General features: G+C 34.4%; 1 protein-coding gene across 5 annotated transcripts in view; it reads left to right on the top strand.

Moving 5' to 3' along the window:
• Window positions 1–24,970, top strand: part of DIAPH2 (diaphanous related formin 2) — a 151,309-nt gene that overhangs the window by 90,486 nt on the left and 35,853 nt on the right. For all 5 annotated transcript variants that reach the window (XM_085544581.1, XM_085544579.1, XM_085544578.1 and 2 more), the window contains 2 exons: window positions 5,039–5,203; window positions 20,687–20,822. In XM_085544581.1, the coding sequence (XP_085400707.1) occupies window positions 5,039–5,203; window positions 20,687–20,822 (301 nt within the window). The remainder of the gene's footprint in view (window positions 1–5,038; window positions 5,204–20,686; window positions 20,823–24,970) is intronic.

Here is a 24,970-nt window from a genome sequence, read left to right as displayed (position 1 = left end):
AATTTCTTCACTAAATTTTGACACTTAATGGTAGTTATTTAGAAATTTTTTATAAGAGCTAATATTCTTGTTGACTGTATTTTTGTAGTTCTACCCTTGGAAAAAGTGTTTCACTTTAAAAGCAGTATGTAGCAGTATGTAGTATATAGATCAGGAAGATCTACTTATGTGTTGGATGTCAGGTAATAAGATCACATCATTTTCACAGATACTTTTGAAGCATGTGTATAGGCCTGTTTGTGGTTATATGTTCTAAGTCAGGCAATGAATTGGCCTAAGTGCAGATAACCAAATTCATTTATCTGATCCTTACACTTGCTCTGATATCTTGTGGATTTGCTGATATCTTGTGGAGTTCTGATCATCAGAATAATTATTTTTGTGAAAATAGGAAAGACTGTGATTTGTTGAAATAATCTATTCAATTGTTTAACAAGATAATTTTAGGACTGAATGATTATAGTTCATGGTGAAGGTTCTGATAGCTGATATGTTCTTAGTGTTTCATGTTTCTCTTCAGCAGCTCTCACAGTTTGATTTCCTTCTGGAGTGATTGTAGTAGTGAAAAGCTCTGTGTGCATAAAACTCTGGGAGCTTAGGATATTTGAAAGACATGAAGTTGCGTTATATATCTAGCTGTAGAGGAAAGAAAAGGTAGGATGTTAGAGTTTGAATTTGGAATATTGAACAAGATGTTGGTTATTCTGTATAGATTTGGATTTCTCATTTTGATTTGGAAATGGACCTCTGGAGGTCATCAGGTCCAACTCCCCTGCTCTAGTATGGTCATCTGGAGCAAACTTCTTGGAATCATGTCCAGATGACTTTTGAGCATCTTTAGGTTATTTCCACAGTCTAGGCAACGTGTTTCTGTGCACAGTCACCCTTTCAAACTTAGTTTGACTGTGATTCAGCATGTGGTTCAGATTCAGAAATACAGTAGGTCAGACACAAATTAGGTTGTAATTTGTCAGTGGAGAACCTGTAAGTATGAACACAGGTTCTTCTCTAGTGGTGCATTTGTCAAACTATTTCCTGATATGTTGTCTTGTCTACTGTGTAGTTAATGTCCTTTTGTTGCCAGTTTCTTAGTGTTGAGGAGTACAAATGCCACCAATGAATAAGGTCAGTTTACAGGCGAATCTACTAATCCACACATTCATATTAGTAATGTTCAGTATTTATAATTAGTCGTGTCATGTTTTTAATCTCCCTCATGTTTTATCTAGTATATTATGAAGTCATAGAAACAAAAATCAACTGCTGTGTGATTATTTACATAATTCTTTCTGCCAAATTAGTTCTCCCCTCATCTTTTCATGTGGGCTCCAACAGATTCACTTTCAAGCTTTTAAATAGGCACTTTTTCAATTAGTTTATTAATTTTCATTAGTGTTGGCATTAACATGATGTGCACTGAGCTGACTTGACAGTAAGTTAACAACAGTTAAAAAAGGAAAACTACCTTACATTTCTCCAAAATAACAAAATTTGCAGTACAGATAAAAGACTATTTGTATGTTATTAGTATTATGTACTTTGAATTGTTTTAATAACAAAGCTGTAATTTATGAAAGAATCTACTACATTACCCCTGATATTCCAACTGTATCTGTCACTATGTGTATCTTCAGGATAATAACGTGGTATTATGGAGCTTTATTCCCTTCTACTTTAAGTGCTGCTGACAGTAATTCCATAGTTCATTTCAGGACGGGATAGAAACGTTCAAACATAAATTGTAATGGAAATTTTAATAAGCTAGTTTAATTAAACTCTGTTATCTGAGTCATGATAGAAATTGTCAATTTCTGGAGTAGTAAATGTAGTGCTTCGTAGTTTGGAGTAACTCACAACAATCATAATAATTGATACATTGTTATGAAATTCATAATAAGTGTTGGATTGAAGCAATAGCTATCCCCCTTCCTTCTAAGTCTTTAACCTTCATTTCTATGTTCTGTTGTTGGAAGACAGCAGTAGAAAGCATGAGAGCATCCTGGCAGTGATCATAGTATAGATACATAGAATGTGAATCCAGTGCTGAAAGCAACTGGGGACTCTTTATGTCTGACATAGTATGGTTGCATGGCTGCATATTGTCACGGTGACTTTTATATCCATTGCTTCATTATTTAAATGCCAACAAACTCTAGTCATCTGTTCATGTTTCAAAATGTAAAAATCATTAATATAACGGCTGAAAATCTGTTGTATAAGTACTGCAGATTTAGATGTAGACAGAAGTTTGCAGCAAATGTAAAAGCAAACAGATCAAATCACTTTGAGGGGAAAAGGAGGAAGACAAAATAAACCAATTTTTAAGTTTCCCAGCCTCTCTTTTAAGAGGAAGAAGGGACTGGAAGAACTAGAATTAGTAGGTAACTAACATTTGACAGCAAAAGTTAGCTTTTATTTTCTTTAGTGTTCTCTAGAGGCATTACATATATAGAATTTTACAGGGTTATAGGGTAAACCAGGTATACTGTTAAACTTTTGGTATCAGCTAATTATGGGTGATTTTTTTTACATTATTATTTTTAATCCCAGGATCAATACACTGGTTCTGAACATGATGTTTGGAAATCATCCATAAATGTTGCCATCAACTACTTCAAAAATTCAGACTGTGTTATTGTTAGTACTGTAGGTGTTTGCTCTGTTGCTGTAAAATATGTTCTTCACTATCAACATTTTCTCATTTTAGTGTTTATTGTTATTTATCTAGTTGGATGTGAAACTTAATGGAGGATTGGACTTGGAGAGCTTTGTCTCAAGGAGTTGGTTTCAGATCAGAAGTGATTGATGGCTTTTTCTTTCAGACTTCCATGTCATCTCTGCTGTATTAGCTTGGTTTTTTGAGTTTTGTTTTGTTTTTTGAAAGAAACCTCAGATGTAATTTATATAATTATGTATCTTCATATTTATATTTCCCAGTATTTTCAGTGAATTGTTTAAGACAGTAGTCTGCTGACTCTAAGAACTTTTTGGGCTGTGCTCAATAATTCAGTAATGTGCCATTAATACCTATTTAATGTATTCTTCCCAATACATTTTCATGTTGTTTTAAACAGCTAAATGTCATCAAAGATGGAACTATACCAGGTTTGTCTTGTTTTAAGATGAGGGATTCAGCACTATGTGCTTGATATTCTAACTAAGCATGGTAAAATTCATTAACTGTAATGAAAATATAACTATTAATCTCCTGTCATTGCAGCAGTATGAAACTCTAGAAATAAATTTTACTGGGTGAAAATAATGATATTTATATATTTGAGAGGATTGCTTGCAAGTTTCTTAGAAAAACTGATGTTCTCTAATTGTTTTTTTCCATTGCACTTAGAAGAATTTTTTTATTACTATTATTTTGAATAACCATTTAGATACCTTGTAATTAGAGGAGGAAATCCAAGTGAAGTGCTGAAACTTTTTCCAATTAAGTTTATTTTCAGCCTTGATACTCTTTTGCAGGTAGATTGTGAAATGACACTAAGCAGTATCCAAACAGTAAAGAGATGTTAGGAATAGAATATGAACCTGAATTTCCTTTCTTTATTATGTGATTTGTTGACTGGTTTCAGAATTGCTTGGGGATTTAATCCAATCTCAAAAGTAAATGTTTTATGTGGTGTCTCTTTGGGTCTAACTCCCCTAGTTAGTCTCCAGATTGCTTGCGGTTTTGCAGAAAGAGGGATCTCAAAATACTATGTAATTAGAAGCATGGTACTAGGCTGACTCTTGGATTAGAAACAGAAATGAGGGGAAAATTTGAAACATGAGGTCTGCTGTATTAAGAATCAGAGAATCTCCATGTAAGATAGTTGTTACAAATGAATGCTTCAGGGAGCTGAGCTGTATGATTTCTGTAGTTCAGGAAATAATTTGTATCTTTTGTTCTTAGGTTTATATATGTGTGGCATAATGCTTTAATCAGCTTCAATTCACTATCAACAGAACTAGTTTAATCATGTAGCAGCTGTTTTCTCAGAGTGATTTGTGACTTTGTGGCTTTGTGGATATAAACAACTTTAACAAAATAAAACAGGCTAAAACCTAACTAGCTTGAAGGCAAAGTAATATTTCCTTTTTCAGCTTGTGCTGTTTCTGCATTTGGAAGTATATTGTTCTGTGAGTGAGTTTCCATATAAGAAAAATAAATCCTTTCTATTTAAGATGATTATGCAAACTTGTAATTACAACTGGTAAGTTGGTAATCAGACTTTTATTTTTACTCTACAATTACTAATAAAAATGTGTAATATAGTGCAACCTTCAGACAATACCACTTTATGGAAATTGAAGCAAGGAGTACTTCTTTCAGAGTGGGAGAGAGTGACAGACAGCATGTAAGAGAGAATAAGTACAGACACCAGTCTGGTAAATTCCTTGATGTTTCATTTCCAAACTAATTAGGTGTTTATCATTAGTACTTGTATTTCTGATTTAATATTGGTGAGAATTTTTGATTGAGTTGATCTTAAGTGAATATTTCTATCTGTTATGTGTTTTGGTTCTACATTTGAGTAGCCAGCTTTTTACTTCTGTGGAAATACTCTATAGAGAAGAAAGTGTTGGTTTTTTTTCTTCTCTTATATATTTTTTTCTGTTTCTTGATAGCTTTTGAACTCATGAGTTTATGTTGGTAAACAAACTTGGAAGGTAGAAAATACCCCTTAGCAATTTGAGTGGCTGTATTGTCCTTGTGCATTCATAAGTTGTAAGTTCATCTGTGACCAAATAATGTAACTGTATTGCCTACATTAAACTTACAAGCAGCTGAAGTGCTATTCAACTATGATAATCTAGGTAATTTGCAAGTTAATCTAAATCTATCATAAACCAACAGGGTCAATGATATTTTCTGTCTTATGTTGGAATGTACTTATGCATGTTTCTACTTAAAGATAGCATACGTGAAATTGGGACAGTACCACCAAATTTTCCAATTTTGCCCACACTTGTGCTGTATTGTCTTGTTTGTGTTTTACTGTTATATTTAATTCCAGTTGAATCATTTTCCTTAACAAAATCTTACCTCTTTGCTGAGAATGCGCGAGACCAATATGAAAAGCTGTCCTACATGCACAACAACATGATGAAATTATATGAGAGCTTGGGAGAATACTTTACTTTTGACGCTAAGTCAATAAGCATAGAAGAATTCTTTGGTGATCTGAACAACTTTAGAATTCTGTTCTTGGTAAGTAGTGCCCTAACATTATACTGTGTTTTTATTTCTCCTTTTGCTTCTACCAAGTAAGTTTAAATCTGTCTTCCTTTCTTTCTAATGTTACACTTAATTTTTTTTGTTTTGTGCTGCAGCAGGGAATCAGATGAATACTTCCAGAATTATTTTGATTTTTGGTCACTGGTAATTATTATTTCACTGTTTGTAATTTGCTAAATTTCCTATCAGTTTGATAAGATATATGGATAATCAGATTATTATTTTTTTTTAAATTGCTTGTTGTCTGTCATATAACAAATAGACATAATATAGAAGAGCAACAAAACCATTGTAAAGCCTAAGCCTAATATGCCTGCATACACATTGTTTTGGAGTCTGGTTGTGTTTTAATATTGCTTTGAACGGAAGCTTAAATTTCCGTGTTGAACTCAGTATTTCTGATAAACTCCTGATATGCATTTAGATGCTTATTTTAACGTTTCCAGCCAGTCAGTATGGTTGATATCAGGGCTTGGTTTCTTTGTGGAGGAATTTAAGAATTTCATTTAACAGCTCAATTTTTAGATGGCTTTAATGTCATCTTTCCTAGTGGCTGTCTGGGAGTCGTAATCAGTTGTGCCATAGAAAGTGTACAAGGAAAACAGATGCCTGGAATGTCACATTTTGTCTCTTGAGAATATTAACACTGCTTGGAAATACCACTGTTTACCATGCAGCTGTTGCTCCCCAGTCTCTCTATTGCCAGTAGCTGTCTTAATTCACTGCATAATCATAGGGGCTTTGAGTTTTAGTGTGATAGATGGGTAGCAATTTAAAAACCTAATTTTTGTGCCAGGTTTACTGTATTAGATATATTGTAGGAAAAGTTTTCTAACTAGTCATTTTAAATTGACTGGAATAGTATTGTGTTTTTTTGTTGTTTTTTTTTTTTTAAAATTTTACTATAAGCAAATTACCAGTACCTCTAAAATTAATAGGCACGGCAGCATTTATATGTGAAGACATGCAAAGAACAGGAATAGTAGTAAGCTACTTCAACACATTTACTTTTTCATAAATCCAAGATGTAGGTTTTCAAATACGAATGTCTTAATTTGGAGATCTGTTTCAAACAGTTGCTACACAGTGGATATTAGACTGCCAGTGTCCAAATATTGTGTTGAAAAATCTGTCCTCATGTATTCATTTAAACTTGTAGGTGAACTAGAGAAGAAATACCCATGTTTTTTAGAAGGCATATTAGAATGAATGTATTTCCAGTTTCTTAAATAATTGTTTTTCTTTTTTACTACTTCAAGACCTGATGGATAGTCTGTTGCTCTTCAGTGATAATTGAATTTGATGGTACTGAGTTATAAAAGGAAAAAAAAAATCAGAGATGCTTAAGCATTTCAGTGGGTAAATGCAAGAAACTAAATATGAGGGGCTATAACTGATAACAGGAGTGGCATATTTGTGTGGCCTTCTGAAGGAATAGAAGAAATTAACATATGTATAACTACAGTTAAAATTGACAGTGACATAGATGTGGAATGAATTTCTGTAACTAACTCTGTGAGAGTAAAGTGTTGAATTCAGGGGGTGAGAGGTATTACTGACTTATATGTAAATGATCTTCCTTCCAATGTAGCAAGCCGTACAGAATGCTCTAGAAAATCATAGTAATAACAACTTGCCCTAGTGGCTTTCTTACCTCGAGGTCCTGAACATTGAACTCTACAACATCATGTTACTGATGCTTTTTTATTTTTTTTTTTAAGATATTACAATCTCAGTGGCATCCATCTTTTTGATGTTTTTGTGTGGCTGTTACTGATTGGGAGGTTGCTAATTCTTTTTTATAAATAAATTGAATACTGTTTGTCTTAGTACATTTTATTCATGTTACTTGATTGCCAGTTAATTAAGGAGAAGAATTTTTGTGAGATTGTCTGTTCTTCTACAGGGGCAAATCTATTTGGCTTTCTAGTTATAATATTCCTATATATTCTATATTAAATGTTGCATTCTATAGAAATAACTGATTATTCAGTCATTTAGTCTTCAGTATGATAGCAATAATATGTGTGGTAGTTGAGGCTTACATTTGTTATTGTGATAGCTGAAGGAGCAGAGTCAACTGAAGAAAAGTGTAGGATTAAAACCACTAGCTATGAAGAAATTACTGGCAGGCTTCTGTTGCCAAAAATTCGAATGTGTGAACATGCAGTAAATTTTCTGCTGATACCAGTTGCACAAACTACAAAGACATAACTGAGAGTTTTATTAGCTTTTTATTTTTATACTTTAAAACATCGTTATAATATTGGCTGTATTTGCCTTAATTCAAGTTTTGTTTTGTTGGACATCCTGAGATCAGCCAGTCCAACTTTCAGCTCGAAGCAAGTTCAACTTACAACAGATAGCACAGGACCTTCTTATCTCTTAAGAATCTTCTTATTTTGATTTGGGTGTGGAGACCCCGCAGCCTCCCTGGGTGTGTTTTTTCCACTGTGCATTGAGACTTCTTTATTGCAGTGCAAACTGCTGCCTCTCATGCAGCCAATTGTTCAGAAGTTCCTTTAGTTTGCGGCAAAGTAGTTTTCTAGGATTGCTTTTACATTTAGGTGTATTTTAGGTTTAAGAAATGTAATTCAGGCCTATGGTGTAGAAAACTGCAGAGATTTGGGTTTTTGATTTTTGCTTTTTGTAAGCTTTGCTAAGAATTATTTATGAAAATAGTGTGTTTGGATTTCAATTTCAGTTCATATCTAATACCTTTATTTTAGTAATGGTTGTTACTTGTCTTTGAATGTTTTTTACTGTTTTTATTTGCTAGCTTAAGTCATTTAAATGAGGTCCAGGAACATTCAGTGATATTCTTGAATCACATGTAAGAATGTTCTACTGATTTTGAATATTTGCACATTAATTCAGAGTGCAGATAAACATAGTAAAGACTTGTGAAGAATGAAATGCATTTAGTCAAGAAGAACTTTAATTTGCAATGAGAATAAATTCTCTTCTGTATGAATGCTATTCATTTGTACTTACAGTGAGGTTCAACTAATTCTCACTATTTTAGGAAAGTTATAAATGAAGGCATTTCAAACTTTATTTTTAATGACTGAAATAGCTGTAACAGAGTAATGAAGGTTTTGAAACTGCTTGTGCCTGCACTGTTAGGATTACTTGTAAATTGGCAATAATAATAAATGCTGTATATATGTCTTCTCCTAATAATTCTCTATGGGTATGTTTAAGTGTTGTTTATTCTATAAGCTATCAATGTAATTTATGCCATGAAATATGATCAGGGTTTTATATGTTAGAATCTCCTTTATTTTCTTCTGAGTGCGCAGATGCTTGCACTCTTCTGATTAACAGATAATGCTCAAAGCAGAGAACAAATTTGCCTTGATATTTATTCCTTTTTAAACTTTTTAACATTGGAGACAGTAATATATTAGCATACTGTTTTAATGCTGTATTTTGGTCTGAATAGTTAATTATCTGTGTGATGCTGAGGTCTTTAAACATTTTTAAACTGTCCTTCTGTCATCTAAGCCTCTTTAAATATTAAAGCTTCAATACAAAAAAGAAGTGAAGTCTGAGACTTACATAGCTTAAGGAAACACTTTCGTTTCCTAAGCATCGTCTGTACTTCAGTGAAATTCACTATGTTCAGATATAGGCAGCAGTCATAGTAATTGTAATTAGGCCTTTTGAGAATTTCTTGACTTATTGTATCAACTGGAGCAGAACCTTGTACATTTTAGTGGCATAAAGGTTCTTGTTTGGGGATTTAATTTTTTTCAGACACTTGAGGAAGGCCTGGGGCAAACAATGAAAGTTCACAGTACAATGATTTTACTTTCTATAAGGAAAATTATTTTAAAGAATTACGATTTTCTGCATCTTGATGGTTGTAAGAATTTTCTCAAAAAGAAAACAATAAACGTTCAAGTTCAAGGACAACAGTAGAAATCCCCTCAACCTGTTTAGTATGTGGAATTTACTATTAAGCTTAATAACCACTGTTATAAATTTAGAAGCGGTGGGGGGTGGGGGGAAGGGAAGACATACAGTGTAGCACGACAGAATATCCTCATTTGGATGGGGCCCATAAGGATTGTTGAGTCCAACTCCTGGCTGCTCCACACAGAACCAAGTAATCCTAAAGCATGCCTACTGATCAAATATATCATTTTCAAATCAGTGATGCCTACATGCTGCTTCCAAGTGATCCCTGGATTGCTTTTTTGGGAATTGGTGTTTTCTCTGTTGTTTTCTTTGTTCAACTGTGTTTTGATTATCTCCATCGCTGAAGAGACATTGACTGTGAAAGACTGTGAAGGCTTTGTTAAAGCCAAGGTAGACAACATTCACTACCTTCCCCTCATCCACAGAGCCTGTTGTTTCATTTTAGAGGGCAGTCAAGTTGATAAGGCACAGTTTGCCCTTGAAGTCCATTCTTGCTGTTCCCAGTCAGCAGCTTATCCTTTGTATAACTGGAGATGGCTTCCAGAAAGAATCTGTGATATGCCTGAAAACCTGACTGATGGCTGACTGCTGTGTAATTCACCAAGCTTTCCTCACTCCTTTAAAGATGAGCCTGAAGTGTGACTTTTCCAGATGCCGGAGGTGTCTTCAGGGTCCCACAACCTTTTCATGAAATAGAGGCCTTGCAGTGACATCAGTCAGATGATGGTATCCTCTGAGATACTGATGGTAAAGGGTGAGGTAAAGGAAGGCACTGAGTACCTCAAGCTGTGAAGTTAGGTTCCATGCTTCATTCAGCAGCAGGCTTATCTCTTCTTTGATCTTTCTTCAGTAGCCTCTGTAACAATAAAAGGCCTCACTGCTTTTCACCTCGCTTGAAAATTTTATCTCCCGAGTCTGAGCTTTGTCTTAATTCCTTCCCTCCCTGATCAGTACTGCTGCAGTACTGCTATCTTCCTCTTGGGTAGCATAACCACACTTATACCTCTGAGTGTTTCCATTGTATGCCAAGGCTGTCAGGAGTTCCCTTCTGCCAAACCTCCTCAGCTTCCTGGTTTGCAGGGTCAGTACTTTCAGTGCTTAGAGGAGGTTTTCCTTTAAAAAATATTCTGTGATACAGCAAATTTAATTTAAACTACAGCATATAAAGTTGTAGATAACTGGTTTTAAGTGATTGACCTCTACAAGTATCTAAAATTCAACAGAGCCATTCAGAAAATCTTGACTTGTTTTGTATTGCCTTTGCATTAACTTTCTTATTTTTAAGCACTCTTTCCCTTTTCTTACTGTGTGATTCTATGTATGATTCTGTCATGCGAAAGCAAATTTACTCTCTAAATAAAGAACTGTCTTTGTAATGACGTCTTCATTCATTTGCAACTGCTGATAAGGATATACAGTTCTTATGGAATCATACGATTTGACTATTGTGTTTGAAAATAGATGAAATATATACCCATGTCTTTAAAGGTGAACCAAAAATAATTGTCAGAAATATGTTCTGAATGGCACGTCCCATAATCAGAGACAGAATTCTTTGTATATATGTGTATACGTATTTGCACAACATTTCTGTCTTGTAGTTCCCATATCAAACTATTTTAACAGTGAGAAATTAAAAACATTTGGTCTTGAAAACATGTTAAAGACTGTGATGGATATTGGCAGAAGTTCCATGCATCCAATGGGAGAAATAATGCCAATAGTTGATTTCTTGATGTAAACAATATATACATAGAACATATTTTCTGTCTTTGACAAGTTGGACAGAAACAATATTTATTAAATGATCCTCCAGAAGTTCTGAACATTTAGAAGTTGTTAAGTTGAATGTCAAGATGTAGAACACATCAGAAAAAGAATTCTGGAGCAGTCACTGTTGCTTTTTAATCTTTCATTCTTCTGATCAAAGTACATCAGCAATACAGTGATATTCTTTTTGGTCCATAAGTTTCTCTTCACAAATAAATTTCTAACAAAATTTTTCATAGAAATATATTGTTATTCTATTAAACAGCAGGGAAAGAGGAAACTACCAGGAGGTGATGTAAGCTGATACAGTAGCTGACCTTTCTCAGTTTCTGGGACATATTGATTGCTGCTGGAATATTTTCTGTACTTGGAGCGGCAGAGCTGATTTTTATTTTAGAGGAATGGACACAGACTTATTAAGTAGAAATAGACTTTTTTTAAACAATATCTTTTTTTTAATCTTTAAAGCTTCTCATCTAGAAACTTACTAATCAAGTACTAAATTAACCTCTCTTGCCTAATTTTTGTTAGTATCTAATTTTGTGTGATAAAGAAATAATTTTTATGCTCTTCTGTGATAATGGGAAGAGAAGAAAACACTGCATAAATGGGGATTCACAGTTGAAATTGCAAAACTATCGATCATATGTTTGTAAGTAGACAAATCAACTTAGAGCACCTGTGTTTTATATAAACAAGCATTCTTTGTGAGCCATTTAAATTCATCAAGATGCAACATCTTGAATCTATTTAGAGGTGCAGATAGAAAAAAACAATTGTTTTTATTTACATATCCTTTATTGTCTCCTTTTTATATCTAGGTTTCTCTGCCCTTCTTGTAGGAAATGTAGTTAGTGCCAAGGGTGTAGTGAGAGGCCTGAATTAATTTTGTCTATCACTTTTCAGAGTCTCTTTGCCTCTCAATCCTTATGTAGCTGTCCCACTTTTTGTTCATTTTTTCCTAACATTAGGTAGAATATTTACACCTCGAAAGTGAGTTTTAGGGTAGACATTTCCTGTTTATTCTGCCTCACCTATGCCTTGGTTTCTTTCTTTGGTTTCATACTTAGATGCATCTTTATATCCTCATTTTATTCAGTGAAGATTACAAGCACTAAAAAAGCATGTGACCGTGAGGTCTTTAATTATAAATGAAACACGATTAAAAATCAGGCTGCTATTGTGGTTGGTTTTGGTTGATTGTTTTTGGTGGAGAGCGGAGTAGTGTGTATGCTGTCAGAGCTGACAATTAGAAGGAAATTGAATCAGAGGTAGCATCCACTGAATAGGAATATGCATTTCATATGCAGTGCTTGTTTTGAAGCAGGATTTTTTTAAGATGATATTGATTTAGTCTTTCTGTTCAGTAAAAGTAAATATAGATTCATATTGTCCTTGATTAGCAACTTGGGACAATTGCAGCCTGATACATTTCATTTAGTATAGTTTTCAGGCTCTTAACAGATAACAATCAGATTCCTGAGGCAAGGTGCTTGTTTTCTGTTTCAGTTCTTCATTTTAATTTGTCTCAAAATCTTCGTATCAAATGATCTGAAATACTTGAAATGTCACTTTCTGAATGTTTGTTTCTTTTGTTGCTAGAATATTTAAAAATATCCACCAAATCTGTCACATCTGCATTTAAAAATGCACATAAACTCCTGTTTAATCAGGCTGTGTGCTTTATGGAGAGTATGTGAAGTACAGGCTTTAACATTAGGTGAAAAAAATTTTGTTTTCCTTAAGTTAATGTTATGTCTTTTAAGTTATTCCTAGTGGATTCCCCTTTTAGCGCACTTAGTGCTAAAGGTGAATTTAAAATAGATGAGTAAAATTTGGGGTGGGGGGGTGGGGGGTGAAGTATGAGAAGGTCGAAACAGGCATTTATAAACATATTTATTATGAAATGCAGTGCAGCTTCTTCCTTCATTGAAGTGATATTTTTGCTATCTTGTGGAATGTGACTACTCTCTCCCAGAAGGCATTTGTACAGATGCAGCTCTTTGAATAAGGAAATCTTTTTATTATGTTATAAATGTACATGGGGATAAAAGATTGCATTGTAGTGTAAGGAAAGTTGATAGGAACAACTGTTCAGTTGGCACTATGAGAGACGGCTCCTTCTAAGAGACTTGTGAAATGAAGTTCCCTTTTTTATCAGTACTGTCTGTTGATTCACAAATGATTAGTGTGTAGCTGGAATATTTTACAGTAACTCTGTGATAAAAGATCCAGAAAATAGAACTCACCGAAAGATATGACATACTGAATGATCAGTAACCTGACACTTTTTATTGGGCCACAACTATTGCGGTCTTTCAAGGTTTTATAAGATTTAAACTCAGTAGTAGGCAGGAAAGGAAACATCTGTTATGTTGCCTTCAAAAGTAAAATATTTTTCATCACAATAGCCTCAGCAATGAGAGTATAAATGTCTATGTAAGCCCTTTTCTTTGTAGTAATTGTTTGCTTCAGGGCAAGTTTTAAGCTGTGTGATGTGGGAACTTTTTTTCCTTTGACTCTTCTAATTTGTTCTCTAAATACAGTGGGACATTGGCTATGAGAATATAATTCAGTGAATATACAACACATAGATTAGTACCTAATCATAAGTTTTCTTATGACAGACCATACATAAAATCAAGCTGAATTCTCAGGTTTCACGCCAATTGAGTATGTAATTCAAAAGTGGCTTTAAAAGAAAGGTTGTATATTCATTCTTCTTCCTGATTGTATATTCATTCTTCTTCCTGATTGTTTATCTGGGAATGTGACTTCTCCCTTGTGCTTAAGAAATAGCAGTTCCTTAATGTGGTCTGAAAGACAACTTCTTTCTTCTAGCTAGAAGAAAGCTATAGAAAAATATAGAATAATCAACAATAAGTATTTTCTGTAGCAAACCATCCCAGGAGGCAATATCAAACCTGAAACATTGTCTGTATTAACAAGCTCTTGCTTGCTGCCCCTCTCAGAAGAGAGGGGGAAAAAATTAAACAAAAAAGCACAGCTAAACAAGAAAAGAAAACCTTTTATAAGGTCTCTAATTTCTTCTCTGAAAGCACATCCACTCTGTGCTTAGGAGAATATTTTTGTGGTTTTTATAACATGATAAATCAAAAAGTGGATGTAGTTCAGAAAAGTTCTTCTGTAATGGAATTGGAAACAGAAGCATTCATGTACAAGTGGTAACTCATTTACTTTATTAACAAGCTGTTAATACTTTAGGTAACTGGCCACCTTATATATTTCATAAAAGGCATGTATGACATTTATTATAAAAGAAAATAAAAACTGAATTACAGTACTCTGCCTTTGGAAGCACTCAAAGACATGCAAGTGACAGTTAGGCAATACAGATGGGATGGGAACTTGTCTCTGGAAAGTCAGACTTGTGTGGTGGTGGTGCAGGCCTTGTGGTTAGAGAAAAGCAACAGCTTTCATATTTCAGGATAGCAAACCCTTTTGTTAAATATTTTTTTTCTAAAAGAATATGGTGTCATGGTTTTGTAATTTTTTGCTATTGGTATTCCACATCATAACATCATGTGGAGCACAGAGAAGAACAAATACACAATTAGGCTTCCCAGTCTTTGGAAAACCTCTCTCTCTTATTTTACTTGATCTACTAGTCTTGATTTAATTAGATTGTACTATATTGTGTTATCTTGCATTCTGGTATCATAATTAGTAAAATAAGTTTTTCCTCCTTAGATCATTGTCACTGCTCTGTTTGTTTCCTTGAGCCCAACTCCTTACCAACTCCCTACCCCTTTTCCTTTTCCCTTCCCATTCTTGGGGTTCGGGGGAGCACAGGCAGGCCTACTGCCCCCCTGTCATGGATGCAGATTGATCTAGATTACATATGAGAAAATATGATCTTAGAAGAGACTGAAGTTAGGCTTTCTGGACCTTGAAAATAGGGTTAAAATAGGGCTTTTTAGTTTTTTTCATTTGAAAATTTTAAGCTGACTGTCCAGTTAGTACTGATTGCAGTAAGTCTAATTGAGTCATTTCGTTATTGCTAGGCATTATCTAGGAAGCTTATAAAATTTAAATGAGGATTTTAAATCCTCCTTCTACTCTGGAAATCAAGCATAGTTTGGGATTTTGAGTATCACAGTACTTAAGTTGTGAATCTAACCCAGATGTTGAGCTCATGTAAACGACAGACTTACTCCCCGTGGCAAGATTTTATATGTAAAAGAGACCCTTCCACAGAAGATGCTTGTGGTTTGCTGATGCATACGTCTGCACTTATCATTGTAGATAAAAAACTGTCTCTGAGTTTTGGATTCATAGGAATCTGAGCTCTTAAAGTTTTCACGAGGGTACTTCATCCAGTTTCAGGTTCATTGTTCTGCTTGCTCATATTTCTTATTAAGATAGCAATTTGATCATTTGAACCTCCTCATTTGTCTTAATTATGATTTGATTGATCACTGTTTCTGCATCTTCAGTTAGCTTGCTGATGTTGTAGTAAATCAGCTTATTTCCTGAAGTTTGTTTGCTTATCAATTTTAGAATAATACGGAGCAAGCTAGTAGAGTTGGATTATTCTATTAAAATAGAATATGAAGCAGAAGGTAAGAGAAGCCTCAAGAAAAAAATGAAGATGAGAGAGTGCATCTCTCTGATAGTATCAGTAGAGTGCAAGAAAACATTGTAATGATAAAGTAATATTGATTGCATCCTTCCCAAACCCTGATGTATCTAGTGAAGAGCTGCCCGATGCCCATTTTGTTGGCACAGACAAGCCTGACAGTCATGATATGTAGCAGCTGTAAACAAGTGGGCTGTACTTAATGAGCAACATAAGGTGATGTGTGCATTTACATACATTAATGTCAGTCTTATGTAAAGTGTAGTAAGCCAGGCAGGTGACTGTGCTTGAGGCAATGCCTCTCATGTACAGTGGCTTTGCCCTTCTTCCCAGGCATGGCTGTGGCATTGTTTCAGGGTCCCGCTGCTGACGGCTCTGTCTTTGAGCATATACCATGGTCCTGCAAATGTTGGTCTTGGTTCTAAGCGATCTTGATCTGCACTGACAGCATCCCAAAGATGTCTTGTGTCAGATATAATGGCTGTGCTATACCAACCATAGGGCAGTATCCTAAGCAGTCTTTTCTACTTGTTTCATACCTGCTCAGTCACTAAATTCATCGTGTCATTGAGCAAACAGCTGTGTCTTAGCTCTGCTTTTATAGATGACTTGCCAGTTAATCTGAGTTCACAGAGTTATGATGGAGAAAGTTTTGCGTTTTTTTTATTTATTTCTTGGAACTTCAGATCGCATATTTTGGTGGTGCAAAGGAAATTTTGGGAAGGCCTGAGGGATCACAGACAGCCTTCATTAGCAGTGCATGACTGCTTTGTAGCCAACTGCATCTTTAATATCCTAGGCAATATCTGCATTACAGTTTGTTTTCTTTCTTCTCATTTTTAATAATTTACCTTTGAGAGTCTATTTACAACCATGTTGGTGTGCAAAGATCTGTTTGTCTGTCAAAACTTAAGATACATACAGAGTATGAGATGCATTAATATTTCATTTGCTTCTTAAGGAAACCAAGTTGTAAACTGGCTGTGCTGGGTATCAGAGCCTTATTTCAGTGAATCCCAATAAACACAAGGGGGAACATCAGACTTTTGTGCTGGGAAGCTGGGGAAAGCCTCTCAAACTGCATGTTCTTCTGCACAAAGACAAAACGCAGAGGATCTTGAGCAGTCTACAAGAAAAAAACATATATATATATATATGTTTTATATTCACTTGTCAGTGATTTGAGATTTTCCATGCCACTAAATCTTTTGAAAAGACAGTATCAGGATTATTACTATTAAAGGTCTTTTCCAGAACTCTGGCATGCTTCTTACTTTGTGATGTTAGACTGAGTTTTAGCTCTTAGACTAGTTTGTTTTCATCCTTTAAACAGGATAATTATTTAGTAAATACTTATCAGCTCTGTTACATGCTTTGTTGCTGTTGAGCTTCACTGCAGTAACAAAAATAGTGATTTTCCTTTAAAAGCGAAGTAGAATCATTTTTCTAGTATTAAGCTGATCTCTGCCATTTAGTGATCAGGTAATTCATCCTGAAAACTACACAGAGAGGGTATCTGGCAGTGAATGCTCAAAAGTAACATTACATAACTAGTAATGTGTTCTTCTGCATTATAAAATTTCCAATGAAACTCAAGAGTTTGGAGAAAGAACAGGAGAATAGATGGACAATTATGAAGGTATGCCAAATACAAATTAAAAGAAAATGTGAGAACTCTGTGTTTTCCTTGTTATCTAATATCTATATTCTCCTCACACATGGAGATATTGTCTCACTGCTTAGTTTTCTGTGTGTGCTATATAATTGGATACATGCTATGTACTCAAGTTTGAATCTGAGAGAAATTTTGCTCGAAAACTTCTATATGGCCTCCCAGCATATTTGTCTTGGTTTAAAAGTACAAATTGCATTTCTGTTGTGAATAAATAACTATTTAGGAGAAAACAGCTGGGGAATCAGACAAGCAAGAAGTTGCCATAAGTGAATTTTTTTTTGTCACCATCCGAATTCTTTCATTTTCCTACTGGTGGGAAGACACTATAAATACACTTGTTTTTTATTTGAATGTTCCTCGACTGTAGTAGATGTTTCTAGTGCACATATGTTCTAGCTGTTCTGAAATAAGCATGTGGTATGTGCACTTCTATGCAAAAGAATCTTAAAAAAAAAAAAAAAAATTAAAAAAAAAAATTTGTATATTAATCAAAGATTAGTTTTTAAACCAGCAAACAAAGTTGTTCTGGAGTGGGAACTGTAAGTTATTAATGTCAAAGTTGCTCTTAATGTAAAGCAAATAAACAAAATCCCTTTTCTTAAAGCAAATTAAGTTAAACAATTCTTCAGATGAAGTTGCTTTTTACTATGTGTTATTTTCAGAAGGACTTAGAAAACTACAGATTTTATTGCACGTTAATTCCCAAATACTGGTTTCTTAACCTGCTGGTATTTGGTGCTGCCTTTATTTGTCTGGGAGGAATATAAACACTGGTTAAAACATGCTTGTCTCATTTTTATTTGTTAGGTGAACTGGGGGGTACTACAATAATAGGCCAGCTTTTCTTGTTTTTGTTTGTAGTTTTGTAGCAAATAAATGGAATTTTTTATCTCTGACAATTATGATGATTTGGGAAGTAAGATTTCTCAAGGTTATGATATGTGTTTAAAAACAAGGATGAGGTATAAAAGATGAAACTGACAAAGTTGTTGAGGAGGACTTGGAAGTATTTTTTTTTTGCTGTTATATTCTGCTATCTGCAACAAAATATATTTAAGTATAAAAAATAAATTTCTGTGGATGCTTCATATTATGCTATTAAAATGCCATAGAAACTCAATTTGAAGTGGCATTTTTAAACAAAATTAAATAGGTAAATTATCTCCTGTGACTTTGCAGAATGACTGGCAATTAGTTCATTAGTTCACATCTTGGATAAAAGCAGGTGGATGTAAGTGGGTGGATGTCATTGTAGAACTCATCCACTTTAGTTTTATCTTAAAAGACTGTGAGCACTGAAGAAGTTTTATAGTTCTCATGTTTGTCGCATTTTTACTCCTTATTTTATAATATCAGCATATTCCTTTTAATGTTACTGCATGCATAAGTCTTGTTGAACTAATTTGTTGTAGTTGTTTGAAACTACTAGCCTCAAAGTTTGTGCATATATATGTTCCATACAAAAAAATTACCCCATTTTATTTGTGCAACATGGTTAATTTCTAGGATGGTAAAGCCTGAATTGCAGCACGGTATATACGGTATTGTTTTACCTTTATATTCAAAATCATCATGCTTGTCCACAGTTTGAAGGTCTGGAAATGATAAAAAGCAAATAATTAAATATTCAAAGCTACACTATTCTACCCTGTAGAAGGAAACAAAGAATTTTACGTTATAATTCAAGCAAAACAATTTATGTAGATGACGCCATGCTTCTGAGTCCAGGTTCTCTTTTCCTTTATTTAGAGCCATTTTCAGCCAGCTTTGAAAAAGCGTGATCAAATTTGTTATCAATGTTACTTCAAATATAAGGTGTGTTTACAAATAAAGATGAATATATATGATTTTGTTTCAGCACTTAAATATGTAGAAAACATCTGGTGATATGTTCTTGTGAGTATTTCATCGATTTATCCAACTCAGTAAATATAGTACAAAATGACATAGCAAATATGAAACGTGAGTCAGACTGGCTGATGGAGAGCAATAATAAGCAAGTACATTCTAGGTGCTTTGTTTCTGGGATGCTTTTGTGAATGAGAGGTATTATTTTTCACTAGACAGCGGTGATGTGTCAAATAACACATCCTTTTCTTTTTTTCACAGTATTCACTTTAAAGTCTTATGTAGAAGAGAAGAATGTCAATTTTAACAAATGCAACATAAAACTGAGTGGGTGGGTAGGAGGTTGTAAAGTAGATGGGATGGCAGGAAAGAATCCTCTAAGTCCTAACCAGAAATGCTAGAGCTGTTGAAAAGCTGCATGGGTACTACAGCAAAGCCTAGGGTGGTGAAGACTTGTGATATATCACAATATATATATACAGTCATATATATATATATGTATATATATTTTTTTCCTATACTAACTGTAATGCTGTTATGAAAATGCATACAAAACTATATGAGTGCAGTACTTTGTAGCACTGTTAGCTTTGAAATTAGCATAAGGGCCAAAAATCATAGATATTTGTTAGTGTGATGTTCTTCTGCGATTCGTCTGTTTCGAATGCCTTTTGTTTTAGTAGCAATTAGGTAGCTATCGTATCATATAAACTGTATATCTTTCATATTTATGAAACTTTTATGAAATTAATATTCTCTAAGATGGTATGCTTAAAGCTTGACCCAAGGTAGTTGTCCACGTATAATAAACTTAAGAGTTTGTGTAGTTCATTGTGTAGTAGTCTTCCTGTTAGAAAACGTGGTAGAGTGTATGAACTAATCATAATCTGCCAATGGCTAGTGAGTTGCTAGTAGTTCAGACATGACATCTCTTAACTGCTTTCTCATTTAATATTGTGGGCATTTACTTTCATTATGATCTGTCAAGTTTCAGTAAACTGATATCTCTGTCCCATGTGACTGAATGCATGGAGACAGAACTGTCCAAAATGAGAAGGGATAAGACTCTGATTTATTTTATTTTTTTTCCCAGCCTTAATTCTCTATGTTTTATTTCTGGAGGGAAAGGTGTTTTTCTGGATGGTAGGTACAACAAATACAGTTCTTAGTCTAGTTTTCACGTGAACGTGTAGGTTAACATCAGTGGTAACTGTGGTTTCCACCATATCAGCAAAGCTATATATAGTACTGTATCACAGTGAACTCTTGAAATTGCATCTTCACTCCTCCTAAAATTAAGCTACTGGTTTAAATGAGACTTAAAACCAAACCAGCCAACCAAACAAAACCATGTTAATGATAGAAGTTTTCTGGAACTTTTCAACCACCCAGAATGCAAAGCTCTTCAATTTTATTTTTTTTTTTCTTTTGATTATATAGTAATGTTAATATGTATAAATAGTGTGGTAAATCATCTTCTCTTGAAGATTTTTGACCATGCTTGGAATTTTTAGTGTCATTTCCAGTTTTTTTCACCTACAGGATGTGAATAGAATATCTGCACGAGCAAGGCTGTTTCTACTATTTTTTCTAGTCTTCCTTGGAATTTAGAATCCTGTGTTCATTTTATTTAATGCAGGAAGCGTTAAAAGAAAATAAGAGAAGAAAAGAAATGGAAGAAAAAATGAAGAGAGCCAAATTGGCAAGAGAAAAGCAAGAGCAAGAGAGGCTGGAGAGACTGAAAAAGAAGCAACAGTTGCTTGATATGAACAAAGGTAAGAAGCTGTTTTTAGCAGAGCAATTTGTTAAAATAAACAACAACAACAAAAAAAAAGAAATAAAGAGGGGAGTAACAAACAGAAGACTGTTCCAGGTCACTGTGAAAACTACATGCTGTCTGTTTTGTAAGCAGGAAAGAAAGATTTACTTTTTCAGTAAAAACTGTGTTTTATTTTGGCCTACCTGATCTTACAGTTCTACCATTTGTCATTTAATATGTGTAATGTTCCTTTCAAGCCATTTTACTGTGAATTATTGGCTTGTTTTCCTTTGTTGTGGTTAATTGATTTTTTTCATATGGATTTCTTTGCAAGAAGTAGTATCTTACTTGCTTTGCTGTTAATCTCATTCTGTAAACATCTTTATAATCAAGATATTGTGGCAATTAACATCTTCCTTTTTGGGCTTGAAGGCTCTGTGTTACAATAGATGTTCTCCCAATAGTCCTATTATGTGTTAGAAAATCTGACTGAGCTCAGAGACTAAGTAGAGTGGCATTTCAGTATGATTAAATGCCAAATGTTGAGTTTGTGAGCTGTGAGGAAATAGTATTTTGTGTGAGATTAAAAATGGGAAAAAAAAAAGAGAAAAAAAGATAAGAAAACAGGAGTGATCAGGTGGTCCTGATAGTCGTAGTATGCAGATTTCCACCATGTTTTGTCTCTAATTCTTGAACACAAGCAGAGGTATTATTAAAACTGTAGGTTGCCTTGTACAAGAGATTACTTCAGGCTGCAGTTCTGTTTACATGAGTCTGTGCGCTGCTGGGAAACTGCTGATCAATTCAAGCTGTAAAACACAATGTTCATGGCTATGACTTGTCCTTTATATGTTATGCAGTCTGACAAGTGCACTAGACCAGGTAAATGAGCTCACTTTGAACGCTTTAAAGAACTGCTATGGAGTTATACGCAGCCTAAGTTGAGGAAGGCCAAGATTCCTGTCAGCATTTCAGTCGCTGATAATGCAGTAGTGCAGAAACACATGTAATACTTATGCTACACCTTATGTTGTCACGTGTGTTTAGAATGCCATTATTTCAGGCAAATCAGTAAAGTTGACTTGTGTTGATAGCTCTTTAGGAACATTAAGCCATCAACCTTCTCATCCTGTTTAGCAGCCATGGTTGTCTAGAATCTTAACTTACAAGTATTTTGGTGACAGTTATTTTAATATTTATAAAATGGCTTTTCTTCCAATATTTAACCGGAGGTATATTGAAGTATCTGGTTTGCATATTACATCTGTATTTCCATGGAAGGCGGAGTGATGTGTGATGATATCTCTATCTCCATTAGTTTCCAGGACATTGATACTGAGTTAATTTTTTGTCAGTTTTCTGATTTACCTTGATACACCTATGTCTGTATCCTCATTTCTGCTTACATAAATAATAACAAATTTGCCTTAGCAAATGTGACGCAAAAGACTTAAAGGAAGGAGGCAGATGTCCTTTCAAGCTGTCATGCTGACAAGGAGATTTTCACCCAAAGGGTGTTTTAACCTAACTGTGTATCAGTTTATTTCTTCAGCAGTATCTTCAAGGAATTTAAAAAATAAAAAAAGAAAAAAAAAAAAGAAAAAATCAGACCAGAGCAGTAGGGTTTATATATTTTCCAGCCTTTTGTGTTATAGTACTGTAAGCACTCCCCTGTTCTTACCTGGTAATGCAGATGCAGCTTCTTTTCTTGTGGCCATTGAAGCATCCAGATCAAAATTAATTTTTTTTTCTTGGTGTGAAAGATCAGAAAACTGTGGTGTGGCCAGGATCAAGAACTGTCCTCTATAAATTCCTATCTGTAGAAATAACTTAAGAATTGCCAACATTTTAGAGACCAAGTTGCTCAGCTAGCTAGTGCTTTCTACTTTGTGGAGTGCGTAGTCTAATTGAGATGCCTTATAAGTTCCATGTCAATTGATTGCTGTAAATCCTGCTAAACATTCCAAAATGAGTAAAGAGAAATGTAAAATTACATAAAATCCCTCAACTACATATAAGCTTCAAAGTGATTTGCACTGGACAGCATTATACAAGCTAAAGTGATTCTACATCTTAAAAGATATGCACTTATCTAAGTATAGATATTTTGTACAGAGCCCAAAACTGACTGATAGGTGACAAATTGAGCTTATACCTTCCAAAATAAAATAAACAGGAACTTTTCCAACATGTATCCAACTTACCTTTGCTTCAAGGAATCTTAATTATATGCAGGAATACAGTTCCTATTCCTATGTTAAGTGGGTTCTTAGTTAATCAAAGATAAACACTAAATCTCCTTAAAGCCTATGATTTATTTTGAATTCAGTTCTACTGACAGTTGCTTCTTTAGTTGAAGTCAGTAGATTTGGCATTATTGTGAATGAACCTCCACACAAATGTGTTGGTTTAGACAGAAAAGACGGAGTGTAGTGTCTTTGGTTTAGGGTAACTTTCGTGAGTTTTTCTCTAAATGCAGTATGATGGGCAGTTACGTCTTCTCCACTGTACCTGTTCAATGTTTAGGTGAATATCCTGTCACAGAGAGGTCTCTTTGTTCAGTACTTGCTTTTGTAATTGTCATTCTAAAATGAATTTGAGACCAACATTGGCCATTTCTTGTCCTGGCACTGAAATCTGAAACTTTTCATGACATTGATGTGTACAAGATTAGTTGGAAGAGTAGAAGAAATTGAGGTATTTTACATATTAATTGAAGGAGATCACCATTAGTTTAAATTAAAACAGCTGAAAAGCAAAACAGATGCACAAAAAAGGACAAGAATGTGTAAGAAATCCCCTTCTCTCCAGATGTAGTAGTGCCAAGACTGGTCTCATCCTGATAAATTTGAGTTTCATTTACCATTTTACAGTGATTTTGTGATTATAAAAGAACTGAGGGGTGTGTGCGGTGTCTTGTGTGTCTGCTAATTATATCAACTAAAATTTACTTAGTACCATAGCCTTTTAAACACCCATGTGATTTAGTTGTTAATATTTTAAATTTTTTTAGGTATTGTTTGGCCCTCTTTATATTTTGTAGCTACACAGTTTCCTCCTTCCTGCATAGAGGCAATGTCTTCACAACAGTGACTTAAGTAATCCATTCTAAACCCTTTTGTGTGTGTGCTTCTGAAAAACTATCCTTCACAAGAGGCAAAAGTCTGTTCAGAATGAATCCAAGGAATACTGGAGATGCATTTCAAGTAAATATATTCCTGTGCAGGTAGACCTTGACCATTATAACAATTTCTGAAAATGGACAACAAAGACTGGTAAATTCCCATTCTGTTGACTGAACCTGAGGTCAGATTGTCATAAATAAGCTTAATTAGTATGTAAGTGAGAATTTGACTTCCTTTGTCAACTGGCATGTGGTATAGGTCCACTTATCAGTCATACTGTCCTAGTTTGCACTCCTTTTAATTAGAAAGTAAATAACAGTCATGAGATCATATTATAGTGGAAAATGCTGAGAAAGACTGCTTCTTGAGGATACTTATTGTGCTAGCAAAATGACTATAGCAAACGAATAAAATGCAAATATATGAAAACACCAGACACACTTGCCAAAAGATGCTGGAAATTGACCTTTTTAGGTGAATATCTTGCAATTCAGAGTTCTGATACGGATTCTGAGTAAAAAGTCATTTGTTTCAAAGTTTGACTTTACGTTTGACTAAGTACTAAAATTCAAATTAGAACAGTACAGAGCAAGATGTGGTTTCAAAATTACACTTCTATTCACCTTGAGAAGAAGATAAGTAGGCAGTATGTGTTACCTAACATGGTATTTAACCAGATTCTTCTATTAAGGGCCCAAGCGTGAGAGGGGGGGAAAAAAAAAAGTCAAATATGTGGGCATCCTCTTAGTAATCTTCACGTACTCAGTGTAAACAAAGGAAAGACAGCAGAACACTTGAGGAAAATGACCATGTTCCCAGAGGCTCTTGAAGTCTTTACCATTAGAACAGTTGCAGTGAATGAGGTTGCAAACTAAGACTGCTTTCTGTAGCCTCCAGAGTCAAGTCACTTGAAAAAAATACCTGCCGCACAACAGGAAGTCCAAGAAATCTACTGAAGCAAACGCAATCAAGGGGTTAAATACTTAATTCCCATTGTTATGTAAAGTCCCATTCTTATGTAAGCGCTCTGATTTTGTGT

The sequence above is a fragment of the Coturnix japonica genome, chromosome 4, assembly GCF_054131305.1.
Source record: "Coturnix japonica strain WE chromosome 4, WE-NBRP24, whole genome shotgun sequence".
Classification (NCBI taxonomy): Eukaryota; Metazoa; Chordata; class Aves; order Galliformes; family Phasianidae; genus Coturnix; species Coturnix japonica.
Note: the sequence above shows the minus strand (reverse complement) of the source record. Positions and strands in the feature narration are given on the sequence as shown.